The sequence below is a fragment of the Chanodichthys erythropterus genome, chromosome 8, assembly GCF_024489055.1.
Source record: "Chanodichthys erythropterus isolate Z2021 chromosome 8, ASM2448905v1, whole genome shotgun sequence".
Classification (NCBI taxonomy): Eukaryota; Metazoa; Chordata; class Actinopteri; order Cypriniformes; family Xenocyprididae; genus Chanodichthys; species Chanodichthys erythropterus.
This window is the reverse complement of record NC_090228.1, coordinates 40,652,305-40,677,264: the sequence shown is the minus strand read 5'-3', so window position 1 is coordinate 40,677,264 and position 24,960 is coordinate 40,652,305. Positions and strand designations below refer to the sequence as shown.

At 37.8% G+C, this 24,960-nt stretch overlaps 1 protein-coding gene across 5 annotated transcripts; it reads left to right on the top strand.

Moving 5' to 3' along the window:
• Window positions 1-931: 931 nt before the first annotated feature.
• Window positions 932-16,761, top strand: LOC137024936 (gastrula zinc finger protein XlCGF57.1-like). Of its 5 annotated transcripts, none has more exons than XM_067392891.1 (3): window positions 932-974; window positions 4,937-5,086; window positions 14,972-16,761. In XM_067392891.1, exons 2-3 carry the CDS (start codon window positions 5,002-5,004, stop codon window positions 16,225-16,227), a joined length of 1,341 nt encoding a protein of 446 aa, XP_067248992.1. In that variant the 5' UTR covers window positions 932-974; window positions 4,937-5,001; the 3' UTR covers window positions 16,228-16,761. The 5 variants fall into 5 exon arrangements, with proteins under 5 accessions (XP_067248992.1, XP_067248993.1, XP_067248994.1 ...); XM_067392892.1 differs by lacking the exon at window positions 932-974 and adding an exon at window positions 1,956-2,077; XM_067392893.1 differs by lacking the exon at window positions 932-974 and adding an exon at window positions 6,408-12,730 and having other exon boundaries at window positions 4,956-5,086.
• The last annotated feature ends 8,199 nt before the right edge of the window (window positions 16,762-24,960 follow it).

The window sequence follows — 24,960 nt, the reverse complement described above, 5'->3', positions numbered from 1 at the left end:
GATTATAATAAATTGACATGTTGATAACACACACATAGTCTTTCAAAATGCCCTCAATTTCATGTAGCCTAGATCAGATACATACTATATGCATTAGCGGGTGTGGTGGTGCTTATGGGGGTGCGTGAGTATGAGGTTGTGAGGGAAAAATCACAGTATACTCACTACAAAAAACTAGACTACACCACTGGTCTCAACAATAAAATATTTAAAAAATCTGATCAATTATATTTTGCAATATAGTTATCTTTTTTGTTGTTTAGACCTTAAAAATATAAGTCACATCAGATCATTACCAAATTGAACAAGCTCGGATCAAACATTTCTGTTCATGTTTGTTCTGCTTTAATTTTAATGTTTAGCATTTGGTTACTTTTAAAACCTATGAAAACTAAGCAATCATTTCTAATTTCCACAACTTGGGAATACACAGCCATATTTATATGTATATATATATATATATATATATTATATATATATATATATATATATATTATATATATATATATATATATATTATATATATATATATATATTATATATATATATATATATATATATATATATATATATATATATATATATATATAATATGCATTTTTTGAAAAGCAAATTTAAGAATGGGCTACACTTCACATTATAGGCAGATACAACACATGTCTATGTCAGAAAATTGAAAATGTAAAACATATTTTGATATAATGTAACAAATTGCCATTTGCCAAATATGAACAGGAAAAAACTTATAAGTGAGTTACAAGCTTTAGGAAGCATATAATTCCCTTCATGCAATATGTTAAATATTGGACCAGAAACTAGAATGTATTCCATTATATATAAGGGCGATAATGAGCTCTTTATCACACTCCAGCACATCAGTGGCGGTATGCACCCTTCGGTTTGCAACTCGCCAGTAAATCCACAGAAGAATAACACGTCATAAGGCTGCGCCGCGCTCCAGTGTCTGAAGAAAGGTTTGTGTTTTTAAGCTTTTAAAGTGTTTAAATACATACAAGCTGTTCAGACAAGTTTATAGTTTTTGAAAGTGTGATAAAATGAATGACTTATTATTCAAAGTAACATTAATGCTGAAACATTCATTAGCGTTATTTTTAGTTATAAATGACTAAAGCGCATCCCTTCGATTTAACGTTAACAGAAAAGGTGCGTCTCAATTTCTTGGTTGATTATTGTAGATTCGACCCTAATGTAATATAAATCTTCAAACACAACATTTTAGCCTTTTCTCTTGCGCCTCCGGGTCACAACACGGCTTGTTTACTTTGAATTACCGAGAAAGCAAAACAATAATTGACCATCATTGAATACAGTGGTAGAAAAGCAGCCAATACGAATTGAATAGCGAGACTGGCAGTTAGTCTGCTTTATATATTTGTTTTAGCGATTAAAAAAAAAAAATATATATTTTTTTTTAAAGTATCAGCTTCCTTAATTAACTTTGTTATCGGTAGCTATACGTAAAGGGGTATTTCACTCAGAAATTAGTATTTTGTTATCATTTACTCATCCTCAAGTGGTTCACTCACATAATGTTGCATATAAAAATGGAAAATTACACAAATGATGTGGAATCACATGAGGCTAAATAAACCATTTGAAATATTAACCTTAAAGGTGCAATATGTAAGATTTTTGAAGTAAAATATCCAAAAACCATTAGACCTTTTGTTCACTTGAGTACTTACAATATCCCAAATGTTTCCAACTATTTGGAAATCCTAATAAAAAAATTGTAATTTGAACTAAGGCTCCGGGACGTGTGAGGAGTCGCCTGTCAATTGCGTCGTACCTGCGTTACCCTCGGTTTAAGGTTTTATTTTGTAGAAACCATGGAAACACCAAAGACGCTTTAATATTTACATGTTTTAATAGACAAGGGAACAACTGTTTTGATATATAGACAGAAAACTAATTATTGTTATCTCAACACGTTTAGTCTTATAGGTTGTTTGCAATCATGTGGTTCTGGTGATGCGCGAAAATCTGGTGGAGGGCAAGCAGTGAAAATTAGAATGGAAGAGATGGGGAAAAGTCCTTTCTTTGCTGGTTTAGAAAGGTATAAATACAAAAAAATCACAACACATGTTGGACGTGATCCTTATGTTATGAAGAAGAGCGACTTTTCCGCTGAATTAAAAGACTTTCCTGCCATCGAGAAGGCAGATATAGAGGATGTGAAGCTGCCGTCACGCCGCGTTCAGTTCTAGTCTGGGTTTGTTTATATCACGCTGCCTTTCTACTAGTGAAGTTAGAGCAGTATTTTGATTTTCTGTCGGGATTGTGAAAAATGTCGCCATTGTAGGTAATTTATGCTGAATCGAGAATTGTAATAGGAACTCATGATATCGTTCGTGTAAAAAAAAAAGGACAGTAATACAATTTTCGCCTTTGTTGAGAAGGTGATGTCATGTGCAAACAACCTATTGTTTACATTTTCTTGATTTTTAGCGAGTACTAGGGCTGGGCGATATATCGCATGCGATTGTCACACGCATTTCGTCAGTAAAGCCGGTTCCCTGATTGCCGCTAAATCGCTATCACCTGCTTTTAAATGGAGCAGCATTTAATAGACAGAGCCGTAGAACACTGATAAGCCATGCAATATCGCGTTCATTATCGAAGGCGATACATCTGCGATATTGCGTGGCTTATCAGTGTTCTACGGCTCTGTCTATTAAATGCTGCTCCATTTAAAAGCAGGTGATGGCGATTTAGCGGCAATCAGGGAACCGGCTTTACTGACGAAATGCGTGTGACAATCGCATGCGATATATCGCCCAGCGAGGTGAATACCACACGTCAAGTTAAGCCTTTGTTTTGAACAGGCCTCTAGCGGACAGAAGTCTTATATACTGCACCTTTAAGTTTAATTTTCTTTTCATTTAATTTTCGTTTAATTGGCAACCATTCATTGACAATGGTGACGGAAATTCGTTTGTTACAAATTGGAGCCATGTTACAAATTGGAGCCATATGTGATATTATTAAATCAATAAATGCCACTTTTTCTTTTTTTTTTTTGAAAAGTGACATGACATGTGGCCAAGCATGGTGTACCATAATCAGAATTTGTGCCCCCATCCAAGTGCACAAACCCAGAGAAGTGGGCAGCCATTTTTGCTGTGGCGCCTGGGTAGTGTTTGGGAGTGACTTGCTCAAGGGCACTTCAATTGTGAATAAAAAGAGTGGAAGAGGGCACTGTTCATTCACTACCCCACCTACATTTTCTACCAATACTGAGACTCAACCCGTGACCTTCGGGTCCGCCTCTCTAACCGCAAGGCCACAATTGCCCAATTAAAGCTGGGTGCACACTGTGCGATTTATAACAGTCCTTTACGATTGTTGCTCGTCAGACCGTACGAACATGATCCTCATGTCACACTGTGGGATCTCAGCTGTCCTTAATGTCAGACTGTACGACAGTCAAGACGCATTAAAAACGGATGTGCCCATGAAAACTTGTCCAGAGTTTTATATCATCAACCCATACATGTTCAGTGACTGTGAGCTGCATTACATGCGGGACTGAAATGGTGGCTTAACAAAGAAATCTCTAGCATTAATTTTGATCACGGCTTATCTTGAAAAACGAAGACAATTTGACATTTGTCGTAGAAGTCACACTGCAGGACTGTGCGCCAAATCTTCTGACACTGCCAGAATTTCGTCTGAGGTAAAATTTTATCGCAGCTGTCATTAATCGGCTGTTGGTGAACATGTCAAACTAGTGATCAAAGATTTTTGTCTAGGATTATAGGAATCTTTTAGGATTCTCAAAATTTGTCCCAGAAGACCAAATCGTAGCCAAAATCACTCAGTGTGTACCAGCCTTATCCAACAAAGACTATTAAAGGTGCCCTAGATTCAAAAATTGAATTTACCTCGGCATAGTTAAATAACAAGAGTTCAGTACATGGAAATGACATACAGTGAGTCAAAATCCATTGATTCCTCCTTCTTATGAATCTCATTTGTTTAAAAGACCTCCGAAGAACAGGCGAATCTCAACATAACACATGTTACGTAACAGTCGGGGTGTACGCCCCCAATATTTGCATATGCCAGCCCATGTTCCCAACATTATGAAAGGTATTAGACAAGGGCAGCCAGTAATGTCTGGATGTGCACAGGTGAATCAACAGACTAGGTAAGCAAACAAGAACAATAGCGAAAAATGGCAGATGGAGCGATAATAACTGACATGATTCATGATAACATGATATTTTTTGTGCTATTTGTAAATTGTCTTTCTAAATGTTTGGCATGGCATGTTGCTAATGTACTGTTAAATGTGGTTAAAGTTACCATCGTTTCTTACTGTATTCACGGAGACAAGAGCCGTCGCTATTTTCATGTTTAAACACGTGCAGTCTGTATAATGCATAAACACAACTTCATTCTTTATAAATCTCTCCAACAGTGTAGCATTAGCCGTTAGCCACGGAGCACAGCCTCAAACTCATTCAGAATCAAATGTAAACATCAAAATAACACTGTACTTACGCGATTAGACATGCTGCATGACGAACACTTTGTAAAGATCCATTTTGAGGGTTATATTAGCTGTGTGAACTTTGTTGTTTAAGGCAAGCGCGAGCTCTTGGGGCGTGGAGCACCAGATTTAAAGGGCCACACACCCCGAATGAATTATGCCCCAAAATAGGCAGTTAAAAAATGAATTTAAAAAAAATCTATGGGGTATTTTGAACTGAAACTTCACAGACACATTCAGGGGACACCTTAGACTTATATTACATCTTTTAAAAAAAAGTTTTAGGGCACCTTTAACTCTCACTCTGACTGACTCCCTTACCAGTGCGCTGACTACTAAACTAGTGAGCTGATTGAGACACACCCAGAGATTTAGCTTTGATTTATTTTTCTTTCTGTTATTTATTCTCATCTTAAACAGGACAGAGGATCCGAACACACCGGAAAACTCTTTGTGATACAACTGAGATCCACGTGACATACAAAATGGCGTTTGTTAAAGAGGAGAGTGAAGAAATGAAGATTGAAGAAGCATTCAGAGTAAAACAAGAAGATACTGAGAAACAAATAGGTTTGTTTCATTCTCAAAATCTGAACTTAGTCAAATTGTCTACAGAAATGAATTCGTTTTAGAAGAATCTCAAGAGTTTCCTATTTAAAGCAGTTTTATTCGACATTTAGTGGGTCAATTCTTGAGCAGTATGGGTAGGAATCTCTAGACACCTCAGGATTCAATTTGATTACAATTCAGATGGCTGTCATGCATGCATATATATATATATATATATATATATATATATATATATATATATATAATATAATATAATATAATATATAATATATATGGTGGGCATAGATTAGTGGTGAGCATAAATAAATTTTTTTAATCTAGATTAATCTCACTGTAATCTTGGAATTAATCTAGATTAAAATGGCTCATTTGAATTCTGCCGAAGACATTCAGAATATGTGTGCTACCCAAATAATGACAAAGTAATCCGCCATTTTGTCTGACAAAGCAGTCAGGAGTTAGAAGATTAACCTCGGTGGAGTTAAATTTGAAAAATTGTGTATATTGACATCTTTCCCCCTTTGAAACAACATTGATTCTCATGTTCATTCATGTTTATTTGATGCTATAAATGAACTCGTAGTAAGAGATGATTGGTTTACGAGCCTCTTGAGCTGAGGTGCTACAGCAATCTGTCACGACCATGGTCACGACACAATAAAGAGCAACAAAACGTTTTTTATAGTTTGAATTTCTTAAAAAACTACACAGTTTTAAAGCTGGGACTTTGTTAAATATCATAAGTAACCTGCTCTGTCTTGTCTGTCGACGTGTTGTCAGTGTCCTCTTTGCTCCGTGATGCATTTATCACTGTGGCGTGACAGCACCACGGCTTGTCAGACAAAGCAACAGTAACTAAGGGGGGCGGGTCTTTGTGAAGGGTCAATTTGGCTAGGTATACATCTGCGCTAAAATATCAAGGTGAAAGTCATCATAGCTTGCGTAGTATAGACCCAGCTCCCAACCCAACTTTGAGAATAGATTAACGGTGATATATTTTTTTTATCGCCCGATAAGAGTCTCACGTTAACGCAGCACGTTAACGCCGATAACGGCCCACCACTAATATATATATATAATACAGTGTCCTCCACAAATATTGGCACCCTTAGTAAATATGAGCAAAGGTGGCTGTGAAAATAAATCTGTATTGTTTATCTTTTTGATCTTTCATTCAAAAAAATTCACAAAATTCTAACCTTTCATTGAGGGAGAAGAATTGAAAATGGGTGGAAAAGCTCATTATGAAATAAATGTTTTTCTCTAGTTCATGTTGGCCACAATTATTGGCACCCAATTATTGCAATGTCCTTTTCCCAAGATAACAGCTCTGAGTCGTCTTCTATAATGCCTGATGAGTTTGGAGAACACCTGAGGAGAGATCAGAGACCATTCCTCCATACAGAATCTCTCCAGATCCTTCAGATTCCAGCTCCATGTTGGTGCTTCTTCTCTTCAGTTCACTACACTCATTTTCTTTAGGGTTCAGGTCAGGGAACTGGGATGGCCATGGCAGAAGCTTCATTTTGTGCTCAGTAACACATTTTTGTGTTGGTTTTGATGTTTGTTTTGGATCATTGTCCTGATGGACAATCCAACCACTGCCCATTATTGGATTTCTAGCAGAAGTGGTCAGGTTTTGATTTTTTTATCTGTTAGTATTTGATAGAATCCATGATGCCATGGATCTGAACAAGATGTCCAGGAGCTCCAGCAGAAAAATAGGCTCACAGCATTAAAGATCCAGCAGCATATTTAACCGTGGGCATGGGGTACTTTTTATCCATGTGTGCACCAAACCCATCTGGTGGGTTTGCTGCCAAAAAGCTATTTTTTTTAGTTTCATCTTACCACAGAAGCCGAACAACTTGTGGGGATGTAGGTGCTGTTTGGTATTTTTTTTTTTTAGGTTTCCTGAGACTCAAGACTCAACTAATTTCTGCAATTCTCCAGCTGTGATCCTTGAAGAGTCTTTGGCCACTCAAACTTTCCTCCTCACTGCGCATTAGGATGATTTGTAACATCTTTAGTTAATTGAAACTTCTTAATTATTTCCCTGATGGTGGAAATGGGGATTTTTCAATGCGTTAGCTTTTTTCTTACAGCCATTTTCTATTTTGTGAAGCTCAACGATCTTTTGCTGCACATCAAAATTATATTATTTGTTTTTTTCTCATTGTGATGAATGATTAAGGGGATTTGGCCTTTGTGTTTACACATATTTGTACTCATTTTACTCTTTCTAGAGATGCCAATAATTGTGGCAAACGTGGAGAAAAACATTTATTTCATAAGGAGCTTTTTCCACCATTTTCAATTCTTTTCCTTCAATGAAAAGTTAGAATTTTGTGAATTTTCTGAATGAAAGATCAAAAAGATAAACAATGCAGATTTTTTTTTCACAGCCACCTTTCCTCATATTTACTAAGGGTGCTAATATTTGTGGAGGGCACTGTATATATCACATTTTCATTTCACGTTGAATCTCCAAATTAATGTAGAAACAACAAACAGTATATTTTAAACTTTTGTTTAATTGCATCTTTTTTTTTTATGAATAAGGGTCTGTATCATTGATATCAATACTGCTACTGAAAGAGTCTATGAAAATGTTGCTGTTGTTTTTTGTTTGTTTGTTTGTTTGTTTTTTGCAATTTTAGCCATTTAACATTTACAGTATAATTGAAAGCCATCAATTTTAACATTTATTTTTAGATACTGGATGGTGCAAGCACAACGTTGCATGTGTGAGTGATTTGAGCGCTTTAGAACAAAAGTCCGCCACTAGAGCGCACGCAACGAACGTGTCTTTCCACACTCAGGGTCATGGAGTATACCTTGAAAAGCTTGTGCAGACTTGAGATGAATGAGATGTTAAACTGAGGTCCTGACTCTCTGTGGTCATTAAAAATCTCAGGATGTCCTTTGAAAAAGAATAGGGGTGTAAAGGCCCCAATATACTTCAAATGAAAACGAACAGCGAACTGATGTGACGTAATTTCGAACAAAACCAGACCAAAATGAAGTTCTTTTTGGGAGTTCGAAACAGCTTGCCAAAGCGAACTTTCAGGAAAAGTTTGCTCCAGCTGCAAAACACCTTTATACTATCATTGGTCTGTGACGATAATGTAACAGGAGGTGTGCGCTGAGGCTCCACCTTCTTTAACGTGGAAGTTTTCTGACTCATTTCATCTGTTGAGTTCATTGAGGTAAGATCTCTGCGGTTGAAAAAATGAACACGTTAGATAGCCACTTTATAGTACAAAATTAAGTTGTGCTTCTGATGAAATGAGTCACTGACACTGTTTTTCATGTTTGATACTGTAAAGCTGCTTGCTTTTAAGCAGTCTATTGAATAAAGTGCTATAAAAATAAACGTGACGTGACTGGAGTGCTAATTTGCAGAGCTTGTGCTAACTAACATACAAATGCTTGCTGTTTCCGGATTTTTGTAGTTTATTTTGTTACTGAGAAGAAAGTGCACTGCACATATTTAAATATTCATCTAAATACCGCTCTCAGCAGTGTGGGTGGTGTCAGATGTTCGATTACAGTATATCGCTGCTCACGTATTTCAAACTTCGTTTTAACCCTAAACGAAGAACGAAAAAGAACTTCGTTTGAAGTATATCGGAGTCTTATCCTTGATGTCCTGGCCAGAATTGCCTATTGACCTCTGTCCATCATCCCCATATATAAACTGGCTTCATCACACTGTCTCTTTTCCACCAATAAGCTGGTGTGTGGTGGGCATTCTGGTTGCAGTATGGCTGCTGTCACATTGGTGGTGTTGAGTAGATTCCCTCCTTCCATTTATAAAGCGCTTTGAGAGCAGAGAAAAGTGCTATATAAATGTAACGAATTAACACAGAAAATTGATTATACCTGGGGCTTAAAAGGTTAGTTGTTCCGCACCCATAAGACCTTCATCCATCTTCGGAACACAAAGATATTTTTGATAAAATCCAGTGGCTCAGTGAGGCCTCCATTTACAGCAAGATAATCAACACTTTCAGATGCCCAATTTAAAACAGTTAATGTGACTACAGTGGTTCAACCTTAAAGGTGCCCTAGAATCAAAAATTGAATTTACCTTGGCATAGTTGAATAACAAGAGTTCAGTACATGGACAGGACATAGACTGAGTCTCAAACACCATTGTTTCCTCCTTCTTATATAAATCTCATTTGTTTATAAGACCTCCGAAAAACATCTCAACATAACACCGACTGTTACGTAACAGTTGGGATCATTAATATGTATGCCCCCAATATTTGCATATGCCAGCCCATGTTCAAGGCATTAGACAAGGGCAGCCAGTATTAACGTCTGGAACTGTGCACAGCTGAATCAACAGACTAGGTAAGCAAGCAAGAACAATAGCGAAAAATGGCAGATGGAGTGATAATAACTGACATGATCCATGATATCATGATATTTTTTGTGATATTTGTAAATTGTCTTTAGCAAAATAATAAAACATTTATAATGTACTGTTAAATGTGGCTAAAGTTACCATCGTTTATTACTGTATTCACGGAGACAAGACTGTCGTTATTTTCATTTTTAAACAGTCTGTATAATGCATAAACACAACTTCATTCTTTATAAATCACTCCAACAGTGTGTAATGTTAGCTTTAGCCACGGAGCATACTATCAAACTCATTCAGAATCAAATGTAAACATCCAAATAAATACTATACTCCCATGATCCGAAGCATGCATGCAGCATACATCTTGTAAAGATCCATTTGAGGGTTATATTAGCAGTGTGAACTTTGTTTATGCACTGTATTATAGTCGAGAGCTTGGGGGCGGGGAGCGTGAGATTTAACACTCTGAGGTCTGAGGTAGGCCTGGGACGGTTACCGCAATACCGCGGTCACGTGACGCCTAACGGGTCTAAACCTGTAACCGTCACCGCACAAAAAAAACATTGGCCTGCACATCAGAATGCCTTCGGCAGAAGTCAAATGAGCCATTTTAATCTAGATTAATTCCAAGATTACAGTGAGATTAATCTAGATTAAAAAATGTATCTATGCACCTCTAATAGGCTAATAGCATTCCATTTGTATTGACTATTAGGCCTAGAGTACCTGTGTAATGTCTTTTAGCCTATATATTGAATTTCATTTCATTTTACTAAAGCATAAAATACAGGCGGATGACTCATGAGAAAGCCAAAAAAGCAGGACCTCAGTTTTTAATTGCACATGCTTATTCTGCTTAACACAATTCTCTCACGTGGTTGCGCAGCCGACAATTGCTCATTTAAGCTATTATTCCATCAAAACATGGCAGAGAGGGCTAACTTGGTGGCAAAGCCAAATGTCACGTCGCCAATATGGGCACATTTTGGCTTTGAACCTGATGAAAAAGGACTTCCAGGCAATTTTAATGAGCCCATTTGTAGAATTTGCTACAAAAAGATTCCGGTATCACGTTCAAATACGTCCAACCTGAGGACGCATCTTCGAATCCATCATCCGGCAACATTTGCTGCCCTTATGAGCACAACAAGTGCTTCGTCTGAAGATCGGCCCACAACCTCAGGCCAGGGATGACAGCTGGGCATTGCAGACTCGTTTGCTAAAGGGACTAAGTACCAACGCGACAGCCATTAGTGGTGAACCCTGACGGATGGTGTGACTCTCCTCCTAGTCGAGGAACAGTTGCCATTTAACTTAGTTGAGAAGCCAGCCTTTAAGGCGATGCTACAGGCCTTCGACAAACAATATGTCCCCCCTGACAGAAAATACTTTTCAAAAAAGGCAGTACCAGAGAAGTATATGAAAATGAAGGACAGTTTGACACGTGAGTTAAAGGACGCTGACCATTTTTCTATCACAACAGATATGTGGTCAAGCGTTAATATGATGCCCTATATGAGCGTGACAATTCATTACCTGAATACCAACTGGGAGCTGAAGTCAAGGTGTTTGGAGACATCCTTCATGCCAGAAAGTCACACAAATGATAACCTCTCCGAGGCTTTGCGATCAGCTCTTAAAGAATGGTCTCTGGATGAGAAGAGGTTGGCTTGTGTCACTAGTGATAACGGAGCAAACATTGTGGCTACGGTGAGAAAACTTGGATGGGGATGGCTACCATGCTTCGGCCACAACCTCCATTTAGCTGTCACTAACTCCATGAATGTGTCGAACGCTTGTGAACGCTTTCTCCCATAGCTGGCAAAAGAAACAACGGCTTCAGAAAGAACAAACTGAGCTGGACCTGCCTCAGCACTCCTTAGTACTGGTAAGTTTGAACTCTCTTCCAACTCTGTTTTTGGAAAGATTGACTACAAATAGGCTAGGCCTGCAAGATTTAATTCAATATAATCAATAAATAATCTATTGTAGGCAATTAAACATTTAAGTATGTGATTCTGAAATTCCATTTTCATTAAAAGGCCATCGAAAATGATATCCAGGCTTACAATCACGGCAGTGTGTGACACTTTGTTAAATTAAATAGCATTCGTTAAATTATAGCCTTGTACCACACTGAGACCAAAGCGCACACGAGATATAGGCTAAATAAATATAAATATGTAAAAATATATAATATAAATAATATTTATATATATTATAGATTTTTAAATATTTATATTAATTTAGCCTATATGTCTACATATTTATATTACTCTATATGCCTTCGTTAAATAGCCTTCATTAATCACTGAGACAAAGCGCACACGTAATATCTATATAAATATTAATATAGCTAAACATATATAATATATGAATTATATTTAATATGATTTATATTTTATATTACATATCTGTACAAGTAATATAAAAATATGTAAATTTAAATAATGTTAAAGCAAAGTCTATCCTAAATGTGTTTTAATTTGTTCACAGGATTGCCCCACCATGTGGGGAACAAAGCAAAAAATGATTGCGCGTATTCTTGAACAAGGCCCTGCCATTCGGAGGGTTTTGGATGACTGGCGCACACAACACCTAATTCCGACGTGGCAGGACATGGAATCGGTCATGGAATCGAGGTCATGGAATCGGTGAATGCAGCCCTGAAAAATGTTGCAGATTTCACGGATGCACTGTCTTCTGAGCGAGCAGTGATTGCATCCTCTTTGAAACCGGTGCTGCAGCTAGTCACCGAGGATCTGCTACTCCCCGCTGAGGAGGACACCCAATTGACGCGCAACCTGAAAGAAAAAATGTCTGCCGTTTTGATGGAAAAATACAGTGTACCCTCAACTCAACAGCTATTGGCAAAGACCGCGTTTGTCGACCCTAGGTATAAGGACATTGACATTTCTGACGAGGTGAAGGATGAGCTCATGGAGGAGATGATGAATGTCCCAGAAGAGCAGCGTGATGACTGTGATGGAAAGGGAGCAAGTGCACTCAATCCTCTGACAAAAACAAATCTGGCTGACTTACTTGGGGGGGAAAAAAAGAAAAAACATATACTCCGACCCCCAAGAGAATTCGTGTAGACACAGAGATCAGAAGGTATTTGCAGGAGGAAGCCCTGGATTACCACGCAGACCCTCTTGTCTGGTGGTGGGACACTAGTGTCCGATTCCCTCTGCTTTCCAAAGTAGCCCGAAAATATATGACCATTTGCGCTACAAGCATTCCCTCAGAACGTGTGTTCAGTGCTGCAGGTAACGTCGTTACGTCTTTCAGGGCCTCCCTTAAACCTGACAAAGTGAACATGCTAGTTTTTCTAGCAAAAAATATGAAGGCTGGGATGTAAACCATAGCGCGTTTCGTTTTTCCAGCACTTTTTTTTTCAGACATGATTTCTGTTCTAAATGTTCTTATTCTAAATGTGAAATAATAAATGTTAAATAAACGTGTTCCTTATGCTCAATTGCCTTAGCCTCTGTGTGCGCAAAAGTCATTATAGTTTAAGTGATTGTTTGATGACGACGACTGTAGCGTAATCTGAAGGTAAAAATATGGAAAATAATTTACCACAATACCGCGGGAATTTATTGCTTTTCAACCGCGGTAAGAAAAATTCAATACCGTCCCAGGCCTAGTCTGAGGTATCGCCGGCGTTACCACCGCATTTTTTTTTTCTTACCAGTGTGAAAGAGACTCAAAATACTGTCATTGTTGCACATACAATTAAGAGTTATACATCATTTTAATCTGTGGAATATCTTATTTTATTTGTGTACACTCAGAGTAAAAACAAAATGTTGTGCTTTTTGTAAAATAAAGAAAACCAACATGATGCGTGATCTCTCGTCTCATTTCTCAGAAAATGAACTGTAACTTTGTGAATACTAATCACAAAAAATTACACTTATGTCTAAAGAAACGTTGTCAGGTTTTAAATCGTGTAAGTCAAATCAAAAACAAATATTCTGTGTTTATGTAATCTGTATGAAAAGACAGCCATGTCAGAAGTCCATGATTCAGCTCATTATCCCCTAATGCGGCCATGCCCACGGAGGGAGCGCTATTCAGACACAAATTCAGTCAATACATGCATACATCGTCTCAATCGTGTATTTATTGTGTATTTATCGATCTCTGGCCTTTGTTAGTTCGGTTAGTTCCTGGATTGCATATTCTTCTTTAGCAGGCATTTGTGGATTAAAGGTGCACAGAGCGCCCTCCGGCTGCAAGTATGAATTGAAAACCCAGTATCCAGCGCTCATAGTAATGACAATAATTCCTGAATAAATATTACTCCTCTGTATAGAAAATTGACAAACATATGAGAATCCATCAATATTTCTCCAAATGTGCATGCTTTTAAGCTAAAAGCCTATATGAAATGCCATAGAGGTAACATAATTGTTCAGACACTTTGCATCAAAGAAATACATTATATTTTAAAGTATATAATAGAATACCATTATTTTAAATTGTAATAATATTTCACAGTATTGCTGTTTTTTCTGTATGTTTGATTTACACCATGATGAGCTTTGAGACATGATCACAGAGGTTTTTTTCACAGCCTACCTGTCTGAAACAGCTCATTATTTATGCAGCTCATTAGAGCTCTTTATGTGATTCTTTTGTCTTCTAAGGTGAGAATCACCCATTATTCATGATGATTCACACCTCCACGCATAGTGTTTCTTGACCAAAGATGTTTTAGAAAATTTTAATCTGTCTATTGTTTTATATGAAGGAGTAGGAATGATAATTTTTACATAATTTTGAAGCAAAAACTCGTCTACAATCTCCAATACCCAGAAGTCTTGTGAACACAGATTTAATATTATTTTTTTGTCCTTATTTCAGTGACTTAAGTTTTTTGTTTTTTCAATAACCACGCATAAATGTTATTTCTTCAAAAATACAAACATGTACATACATGTTCCTCGCATATTATGGTAGCCTAGTTTGTGCTGAATACAGTGTAATGATACTTTTTACATTAATATGTTTATGAACAATTGAAAAAAGCACAAATGTCAGGGCATGTCAAAACTTCTCCAGGCCCCAAATCAGCCTCAGACTCCAGAGGGTTAAAGGGGCGCAGCCTGAATTGGTGCATAGTTAATGATGCCCCCAAATAGGCAGTTAAAAAATTTAATAAAAAAAAATATATGGGGTATTTTGAGCTGAATCTTCACAGACACATTCAGGGGACACCTTAGACTTATATTACATCTTGTGAAAGAATGTTCTAGGGCACCTTTAATGTTATGAAGCAACGTAAATAGTAACTTATTGCAGTGGTTTTCAATCCTGTCATGTCTTATCTGATACACTCCGTTCAGTTCATGAAGGTCTCTCCTAAAGGACTGGTGATCAGATTAATCAGTCATACAAAATGTGCAGAGCAGAGGGTCCCTAGGACCAGTATTGAAAACCACTGCCTTATTGGATATAGAATGTAAGATGTGTTAACTTGTATTTGTCTTTTTTCACCTTAGACTTGATGGTGATGAAAGAGGAGGGTCAAGAGCAGAATGAAATTGATGAAAAAGATCATGATTTCACGACTGGAAAAAAGTCTACACTGATTGAAAAGACCTCGCAAAAAAGAGATAAAAAGACAGCAGTTAAAAAGTGTTTCACCTGCCATCAGTGTGGAAAGACTTTTGACCAACGTGGGAACCTAAAAGTACACATAAGAATTCACAATGGAGAGAAGCCTCACACCTGCAAACATTGTGGAAAGAGTTTCAATGAAAAAGGAAACCTTAATGTTCACACGAGAATTCACACTGGAGAGAGGCCTTACATCTGTCAACAATGTGGAAAGGGTTTCACTCAAAAAGGAAACCTTCAAGTCCACATGAGAATTCACACTGGAGAGAGTCTTTTCAACTGCCAGCAGTGTGGGAAGAATTTCAGTGGAAAGGGAAATCTTAAAAAACACATGAGAATTCACACTGGAGAGGGCCTTTTCACCTGCCAACAGTGTGGGAAGACTTTCACTCAAAATGGAAACCTTAAAAAGCACTTAAGAATTCACACCGGAGAGAAGCCTTACACCTGCAAACTGTGTGGGAAGAGCTTCACACGGGAACTAGGCCTTAGGTATCACATGAACATTCACACTGGAGAAAAGCCGTTCGTATGTGGTCAGTGTGGAAAGAGTTTTAGCCGTAAAGAGACCCTTGAGACCCACATGAGGATTCACACTGGAGAGAAGCCGTTCACATGTGTTCAGTGTGGAAAAAGTTTCAGATGTAGAGAAAACCTTAGAGGACACATGAGGATTCACTCCAGAGAGAACTGCTTTATATGTCATCAGTGTGGAAGAAGTTTTACAGACATTAATCGGCTTAAGAATCATGTAATAACTCACACAGGGGAGAAGCCTTTCATATGCCATCACTGTGGAAATAGTTTTACAAGTGAAGGGAAGCTTAAAACTCACATGAGACTTCACAGTGGAAAGAGGCCTTTCACATGTCTTCAGCGTAAGAAGAGTTTCACATATCAAAGAGACAAGAAACGACATTTGCAAATTCCCTCTGGAGGAAAGACATTTAATTGTGATCAGTGTGATAAAAAATTTATTTTGCCGGCACACTTAAAGATACACCTGAAAAGTCACAAAGATTTGAGACCCTATTCGTGTTCTTTATGTGGAAAAAGTTTCAAATGGCTCAGCGATTTAAAATGGCATCAGAAAATACGTATCTGTGTGAAATTAAGGCTACGTTCACGCCGCAGATGAATGTGGGACAAACTGGATTTTCTTCTCAAGGTGTTCCATTGTGTATAGGCGTCACTCCATTTCATATATGGCCATTCTACAGAATTGGTTCAAGGTCAGAGTTGGAAAACGTCTTGAAAACAATTGATCTTTTTCCACAAATTTTGTATGTATGCAAATTAAATAATATCCAAGGTACTAATTTCTAGTAATTGTGCAGTTAATTTTCATTCTATTTTCAGGAAATGTCACTACCGAAATACAATAATAAATAACTTAAGAAGGGTTATATTCACGTAAGATTTTGTTTACATCAGACTTTTTTTGCTACTATTTTTGCTATTTTTTTAAAAAAAGCAGTTTGCACCAATTCTGTAGAACGGTCCATATTGATATGTTGGAATTAAAATATTATATTATATAATATTATAATTCAACTTCTGTTTTGCAGTGAAATGCTGATTTGTAAATGCTATAAAAACTATAAATAAAAAGACAAACCGAATGAAATAATGAATATTGCACTGCATTATTTGATTCATCTTTAGTGAGAGAATGCACAGGTGAACATGCAGCTATTTTTTTTAATGTAAAATGTCTTACTCAGGACAGTACTAAATAAAAAATAACATGCATTTTGTATGATCTATTTTTTTCACATTTTCACAGATTCTGCAAGGGGTTCCCAAACTTCCGCATGGCACTGTAAATGGTAAATTCTGTGTCAACTCAACCAGATGTCCCTGGGGGAAAATATCCATGTTGAGGTCTCTCCCCCCTGTTGATGTCTCTCTGAGGTTTAATAAAGCTCAGAATACAATAGTTTTTAAGCTCTTCTGTCCGTCCTCTTCCATCATTTCTAATGATTTCACACCTAAGTGGCTTACTTAAACTATTATAATAACATTGAATAAGTGAAAAGTAATAAAATCCTGGTGGAAGAATGATGATCTTCCAGCGATGTCTTTTTCAGTGTTTGGCATCCTATTCTAGGGTGCACAGTAAATGGTAGACCTATCCATTTGAGCGATCCCTTGAATTGAATTCAAGGGCGTAAAATTGTAACAGTGGTCGATTGGTCTCTATTTATTGTCCCTACCCACCATATCCTAGATCAAGTTTACATTGGTTGGACTAGTCAACATTTCAAATACTACATTATCAATGGAACGCAATCGGATCCTCAAATATCGATAAATTTACTAATGTTTTGTGAAGTTACAAACCAAAACATGGTGCAAAAGTCTAATGTGTATACTGTTTACTTGTGCATATGTGGTGCCTTTTCTTACCAAAAAAATCAGTAGGCCTATAGTTTGGTCTCTAACTGAAACAAATATGATTGTATTCTGTTTTTAAGAGTTAACTGTTCTTTATTTTTTGCGGAATGAACATGTAAGCAGGTTGTGTGATATACAGTTATCAAGTGTTCCCTTTCGAGTCAGTCTATCGACATTGCTTTACTATGCTATGGGGGTTATCTTCCTTTCACAAATACTGAAGCCTAATTGCATCGTGCCAGTTAAATAAACAGGCCAATGACGTGCGAGCGCACAAGCTGGGGGCGGAGCCTTCCACTATACAGGTGCTGGTCATATAATTAGAATATCATCAAAAAGTTGTATATTATATTCATTCATTAAACACAGACTGATATATTTCAAATGTTTATTTCTTTTAATTTTGATGATTATAACTGACAACTAAGGAATAATCCCAAATTCAGTATCTCAGAAAATTAGAATATTACTTAAGACCAATACAAAGAAAGGATTTTTAGAAATCTTGGCCAACTGAAAAGTATGAACATGAAAATTATGAGCATGTACAGCACTCAATACTTAGTTGGGGCTCCTTTGCAATGCGGAATATAGTCGATCAGTCAGTGACACTGCTCAGGTGTTATGAGAGTCCAGGTTGCTCTGATAGTGGCCTTCAGCTCTTCTGCATTGTTGGGTCTGGCATATCAAATTTTCCTCTTCACAATACCCCATAGATTTTCTATGGGGTTAAGGTCAGGCGAGTTTGCTGGCCAATTAAGAACAGGGATACCATGGTCCTTAAACCAGGAACTGGTAGCTTTGGCACTGTGTGCAGGTGCCAAGTCCTGTTGGAAAATTAAATCTGCATCTCCATAAAGTTGGTCAGCAGCAGGAAGCATGAAGTGCTCTAAAACTTCCTGGTATATGGCTGCGTTGACCTTGGAATTAAAATCGAGGGAGCGAGTGTGTGTCTATGTAAACTTCCCTCGTCCACTTCACGAAGTGGAACGCACTTCAAAATGGCGGCAGGGATTCCCCCGAGGGGAAGTGTTTAGGGAAGTTCGCGAGTGCGTGTCTACAACTGGAGTGGAACACAGCCAAAGACTGAGAAACCATTTAAAGGCCTTTGCAGGTGTTTTGAGTTAATTAGCTGATTAGAGTGTGGCACCAGGTGTCTTCAATATTGAACCTTTTCACAATATTCTAATTTTCTGAGATACTGAATTTGGGATTTTCCTTAGTTGTCAGTTATAATCATCAAAATTAAAATAAATAAACATTTGAAATATATCAGTCTGTGTGTAATGGATGAATGTAATATACAAGTTTCACTTTTTGAATGGAATTAGTGAAATAAATCAACTTTTTGATCATATTCTAATTATATGACCAGCACCTGTATAACTTGGAGGTCACCGTCATTGCATCAGAATCTTCTCCTTCACAAACAAGCAAAAAGCATCAAAATATTTTTCTTCTTGCCGTTGAAGACACTTTAAAAGAATGATGCCCTCAAACCGTTTCTGTTGCGATTGCAAAGAAGATGGCGATTAAGGAGAGTAGTGTGTGCGGAGGACCGATTGAGCTCTCCGACGCACACAACGTTTGCATGTTCCGCTTAGGCAGAGCTCACCTGGACTGGCCTGACTGTCTTTTCTTCCCCCCGGTACCACTGGTGGTGCACAAGATCAAAGAGCAGCGAGAGAATGTGCTGCTAGTGACGCCAAAATGGCCCAACCAGCTATATGGTTTCTGGAACTGATGGAGCTTCTAACAGTCCCTCCGTGGCTGATCCCTTTGCAGAGGGATCTGTTATCTCAAGCAAAGGGTTTGGTGTGGCACTCCAGACCAGACCAGCTTGTGCACTTGCACATTATTGGCCGGTTTATTTAACCGGCGTGATGCAATCAGGCTTCAGAATTTGTGAAAGGAAGGGAATAACCCCCATATTGTGGTAACGCAATGTCTTGTTCCCTCCTCTAAGGAAACCAATGTTATGTGAGTAACCGGAGACATTAGATGCTAGGTAAGGGGTAAGCGCCCTCCTTGTAATTTTGTATTGTATTCTTTGTAGATTGTTTGTGGTGTCCTATGCACCGAAGATTTCGGGTTTGTTTTTCACATTTTTCTGTGGTTAGCAAAGTTAGAGGGTTTTGAGGATTTAGTGTAGGAACCTTTTTTTTTTTTTAATTATTTAATTTGGCACCACCCTCATTCCTTTTCCCCTTTAGGGTGCTTTCACATTAGCATTTTTGGCGTACCTGGATTCAATTGATGTCAGAGTTCGGTACGTTTGGATGATGTGAACACCGTCTTTTGAACTTGGTTGCGCACCCACGAACCGTACCTGAGTCCGCTTAAAAAGGGTGGTCTGGGATACGGTTCGCTTCTGATATGAACGCAAACATACCAAATTGTGAAAGTGAACCGCTGTTAATGCCGTATTATTTGATAAAAATGTGTGTTTGTGTGTGTTTCACTTTCCCAATGAGTGTGACTGACGTGCTGCAAGCAGAGATCTCATTTCTGCTTGCCTTTAGTGTTCTACATTCACGGCAGATAGACGCAATGCCATTATGAACAAAACCAACGGTTCAAAAACAAAAATATAAAAGTGGGGAGAGCAACTTTATGCATTTTGCCTTCTCCTGCGCCATCGTTACTAAGCAATGGAGTAAACAGCTGCTGGTTTGATGACAAACAAACCACTGATCGGACCCAAATAATATAATATGAACACAGTCCAGTGGGGAGCAATCGAACTCGGGTTCGGTCCAGGCAATTGAACCAAGTGTGAAAGCACCCTTAGTTTAGTGTATTTTCTTTATTTTTTTCTAAATCACACATTGTAAATAGCTCATACACAGTGTTTAGTTTCTTCTCGGCTTGAAAAAATTAATCATTCAGTTGGGTTTAATTGTTTTTTTGTGCCTGGTCTTCGCTACTGCCTCCACCATCACAGCAATATTAACAACTAAATGATATGTTCTAACCCATAGACCTTTAAAAGTTCATAACAATACTGAATTGCTCTGGATTGGGAACAGTGAACAGTGGTAGTTATGGTAATTAGACATAAACAGTGGTATTTATAATTTCTTTGACTGTGAAACAAGTCCCAGAATGTACTTCATTGTATTTTTTCTTTCTTTCTTTTTTTCCCAGAAAAATTTACATCTGCCTTATTTACACAAAGGGCAGTTTCTTGTGCTAGGGACAGAGGTAGCACATACAGCCAGGTAGGCCTTTGCTAATATATCAACATAGGGATATTTAGGCTAATTGGTTATCTACCATGCAGGTGACTTAAAATCAAGTGAAACTGCTGACATATATGAGGTAACTTCTTACTTCAGCAGCTGTAAGGCAGGCTTGTTTCCCACTTCAGTCCTAAAGAGCTCATTAAACATTCAGCAGTGGCTGACTTCTTGACAGGAGGAGATGACAGAGCTCCTATTGCCTTTGTGAATTCACCCTACAGATTTATAATACAAAAATAATGTAATATTTTAAATTTGTACTGTTAACATGGCTTTTAGAAACAATAATATGTCTCACATTTATGGTGAACTATACTGTGACGAGCAGGGCGGGCGAGAGCCGTGAGGGAACGGCGCGAGGCCGGTGACGCGAGTGATAATGAGCGTCACCTGCGAGGCGTGCCTGCCTCGAGTCTCTCACGGAGGAGCGACTACAGTGAAGGATGAGAGAGGACCAGGCCTGGACTTTATGTTATGTTTTATTATGTTTGTCCGCGAGGGTCTACCGGCATTACTTTCGTTTTGTTCTTTGTTTATTTTATATTAAAGTTTGTTGAATGTTCGCCGGTTCCCGCCTGCTTCTTCCCACATCTAATAACCTTGTTACATATACATTTAAACTGACATTTAAATATGTCCAGAAAGACATAGAGCTGGACTCAAAAGGCATGGTCAACAAATTCAAGAGGCTCTATGACCATCTCTACAATAGAGCTTAATTCAGGGTTCCCACACATCCCAGTTTACCCTGTAAATTATGTCATGTTTGAGTGGTTGGCTATGGTTCAGCATTCTAAAGTAGTAGATTCAGTATTTCAGTAGTAGAAGCTGTCAAGCCTTGAAGCATGGAAAGCCCAGTAATGAGACGAGTTGAAACCTTCAACTCCTTACAATGCTACGGTCTGCAGTGTTCTGAAAGTTGTCAGTTTACACCAATAAGATGAGACGGGACGGTGTTTTATGATGCTGAATAGCAATAACTCTGTACTTCGAATCTAATTTCTGACTCTTTTTAACAATGTTTTTTTTTTTCTTACAGTTGGATATCATTTGTAGCATCATAAAATACAATGAGGACAGAGATGCATGCATCAAAAGCGTGCATCAACTCAGAAGCACAATGAAAAGCCCAAACCTTATAATCAAGCAAAGCAATCTACATTGAAATTTGCTCCAAAAACAGACTCTTCAAAACAGGCAGAGGCAGCAATGGCTATTGCAGAGCACTGTTCCATTCTCAATTGTGACCACATTGGTAAGGCATGCAAAGCTGCTTTTCCAGATTCCAGTGCAGCCAAACATTTTCAGATGCACCGTACCAAGTGTACTGAAATTATCAATGGGGTGTTGGCACCATATTTCATTAAAAGACTGGTGATTCTTGATGAACGTACAGATGTAAATGTCTCAAAGTATCTTGGGATCGTAATTCTGAATTTTAGTGAGTACAAGGCAAATGTGGTGGCCACCTACCTAGGCCTTGTTGAGCTAGAGGGAGGGGATGCTAGATCAATAGCCAAGTTCTAGCTTTTCTTGGGAAGTGTGGCCTCAAGAAGGAGAACTTGCGTGGAATTGGCACAGATGATGCCTCTGTAATGACAGGAGTGTACAATGGTGTGCACAAAATTCTGAGGGAGGAGAAACATCTGGTCTTAAACATCTAGTCCTCATCCGCTGTGTGTATCACTCACTACAGTTACCTGTAAGATCTGCCTCCAAAAACATTCTTCCTAGTAGTGTGGAATTTCTTGTTAGAGAAACATAATTGGTTCTCTATTTCTCCAAAGCGCAGAGAGGCAAACAAGACTGTCTTTCAGACAATAAACTGTGGGGAGAAGCCTTTACTGATAAGAAAGGTATGTGCCACATGCTGGCTTTCCATAGTGCCAGCTGTGTCCAGAATTGTGGATCAGTGGGAGGAGTTAAAATTTTATTTCAGCCTTACCATGTCAAGTGAACACTGTTACATGGCAGATGTTCTACATTCCATGTACAGTGACCCACAGAACCTCCACAGTATCTTACTTATTTAAAATCTATCATTAGTGAGGTGCAGTCCGTAGTTAAGGCTTTAGGGGGAACAGTCGGATCCGCTCAAGCTGATTGACTGTTTAATGAGGCTTATAAAGACTGTCTGCAGCAGAGTCATTAACCCAGTGACAAAAACTGATGTCCTTTAAGAGCCAACAGATGGACACATTTCTCCCCGGCCATACCTTGGCTATATATTTTAGTCCAAGGCAGCAGAGCTGAACCTCTCTCCCAAGGAGGAGGATTGTGTGTGAAGATGTGTGAGCTACACCATCTCCTTAGGAAAAGAACTTAGAGCAAAGTTCCCAAATAATATGGAGATACTGCAGCACATGTTTTTGTTCAAAGTGGAGGAGACTCTGAACCACAACAAAGGCCTGACAAAATTTGCAAACCTCCTAGGATATTGCCTGGCCCCAATTGATAAAATTATTAATCAGTGGAGGTCTATTCACCTTCAGAAAGGGGAGGAAACAACAAACACCTTGGCATTCTGGGCTAAAATTAAAAAAAAAAAAAAAAAAAAATACGGATTTAGCAGGTATAAACCCATACAAAGACTTAGCTTCAGCTACAGTTTCTGCCCTCTCCCTCCCACACTTAAATGCTGAGGTAAAAAAGGCTGTTCAGTCAAATGGGTGTCATTAAAAACAAACTCAGGAACCTTTATCTCGAACTTTATCTTAAAATTAAATAAAGTTGGGTCGAAACTTCCCAAACAATTTGGACATGGAGTCCCAAAAGAAAAGTTTATTAATAATTAGAATCTAGAAGGATATTAAGACATTTTGAATACTTTTAGAGTTACAGGCATGACAACTTTGGAAAAAGAGTATTTATGGCACTCAGACAGACTATGTGATGATAGAAAAAAAAAAATAGATACATTTTCTAGTTTCAGTGTTATTTGTAACGTATATTTCTCTTTAAAGGAAAGAAGTATCAGCTATATACAAAGTGACCCACATTTGGTTTTTGAAAATGTTTACTCATGGAGCCACATTTACATGTCCATATCTCTGGGATTGAACCATCAAGGGCTTTTAAATTGAAGATACCAAAAGGAGCTGCCATCTTACTAAAGTCATTTTACATCCCTGTAAATTAGCTCTAAATCTCAGGTGAAAATTGTCATTCTGACCCCCCTCTACAAAATAGCGGATTACTCAGTAAATATACATCTGTGACATTTAATATTTTGGCTTTCATCACTATTTATGTTTGTCTTTCCAAAGAAAAATATTAACAAAATAAAAAATTTGAGCTGGGGATGAATTGACACTGAATGACCCAGCTACCTCTCATAAAGAAACAAGTACATGGTACATGGTTGTACATGTACTTGGTTTTGTTTTTAATTAATGATATAGGCTTCTGCATTTTTTATCGCAACTTGCATACAATGTTATTCATTCTTTCAAGCAGACATTTGTATAAATAATATTGATTAATCCTTAATAAAGCTATTATAGTTATTCAGTTAACATTGAGTGATCTTTCTTTTTCTGTTGTTGTTTGATTACCATTAATGACAGCAGCATGTTATTAATGTTATTAGACTGCTCTCATTGTAACCCCTTAACTGTCACCGTGCCTCTAATGCAAGGATCTAATTCATTGATACACATCCGATTTTCTTTTTCTGTTCACTTACATAAGACATAAACGACTTGAATAATCGCAAAAAGTGACACACTTTTTCAGATTCATCCATATGTCTGCTCTTCTCTTTCTCCCAGATGTTTACATTTTTTAACATTTTATGAGAAATGCAGCAAGTGTATGTCAACTTATGTCTTGCTGGGTAGATCAGCACATTACTATTCAAATGTAGAAAAACTGGATCTCTTCCTAAACTTGTTCCTCCCTAACATTTTAATCAAATTTTATCATTGACGAAAACTTCAAAAGTTTATCATAACTTTTGCCATTCAAAACTGGTTTTTATTTAGTTAATTAGTCTCGTTTTCGTCAGTTTCGTCAATGAAATTAACACTGCCATGAAAGAGCAGGAAAGGATAAAAGGAGGAGTGACAACAGTGCAAGATGAGAGTTGTTACGTACTGCTCCGAAACTTGAAAGGTTGGAGAACCAAATGCAGCTTTATTAAGAGGGACAATCCAGATACGTAATCCAATATACAGGCAACAGGTCAATAAACAGGCAGGCAGTCCAAACAAGCCGGCCAATACAAAAAGTAT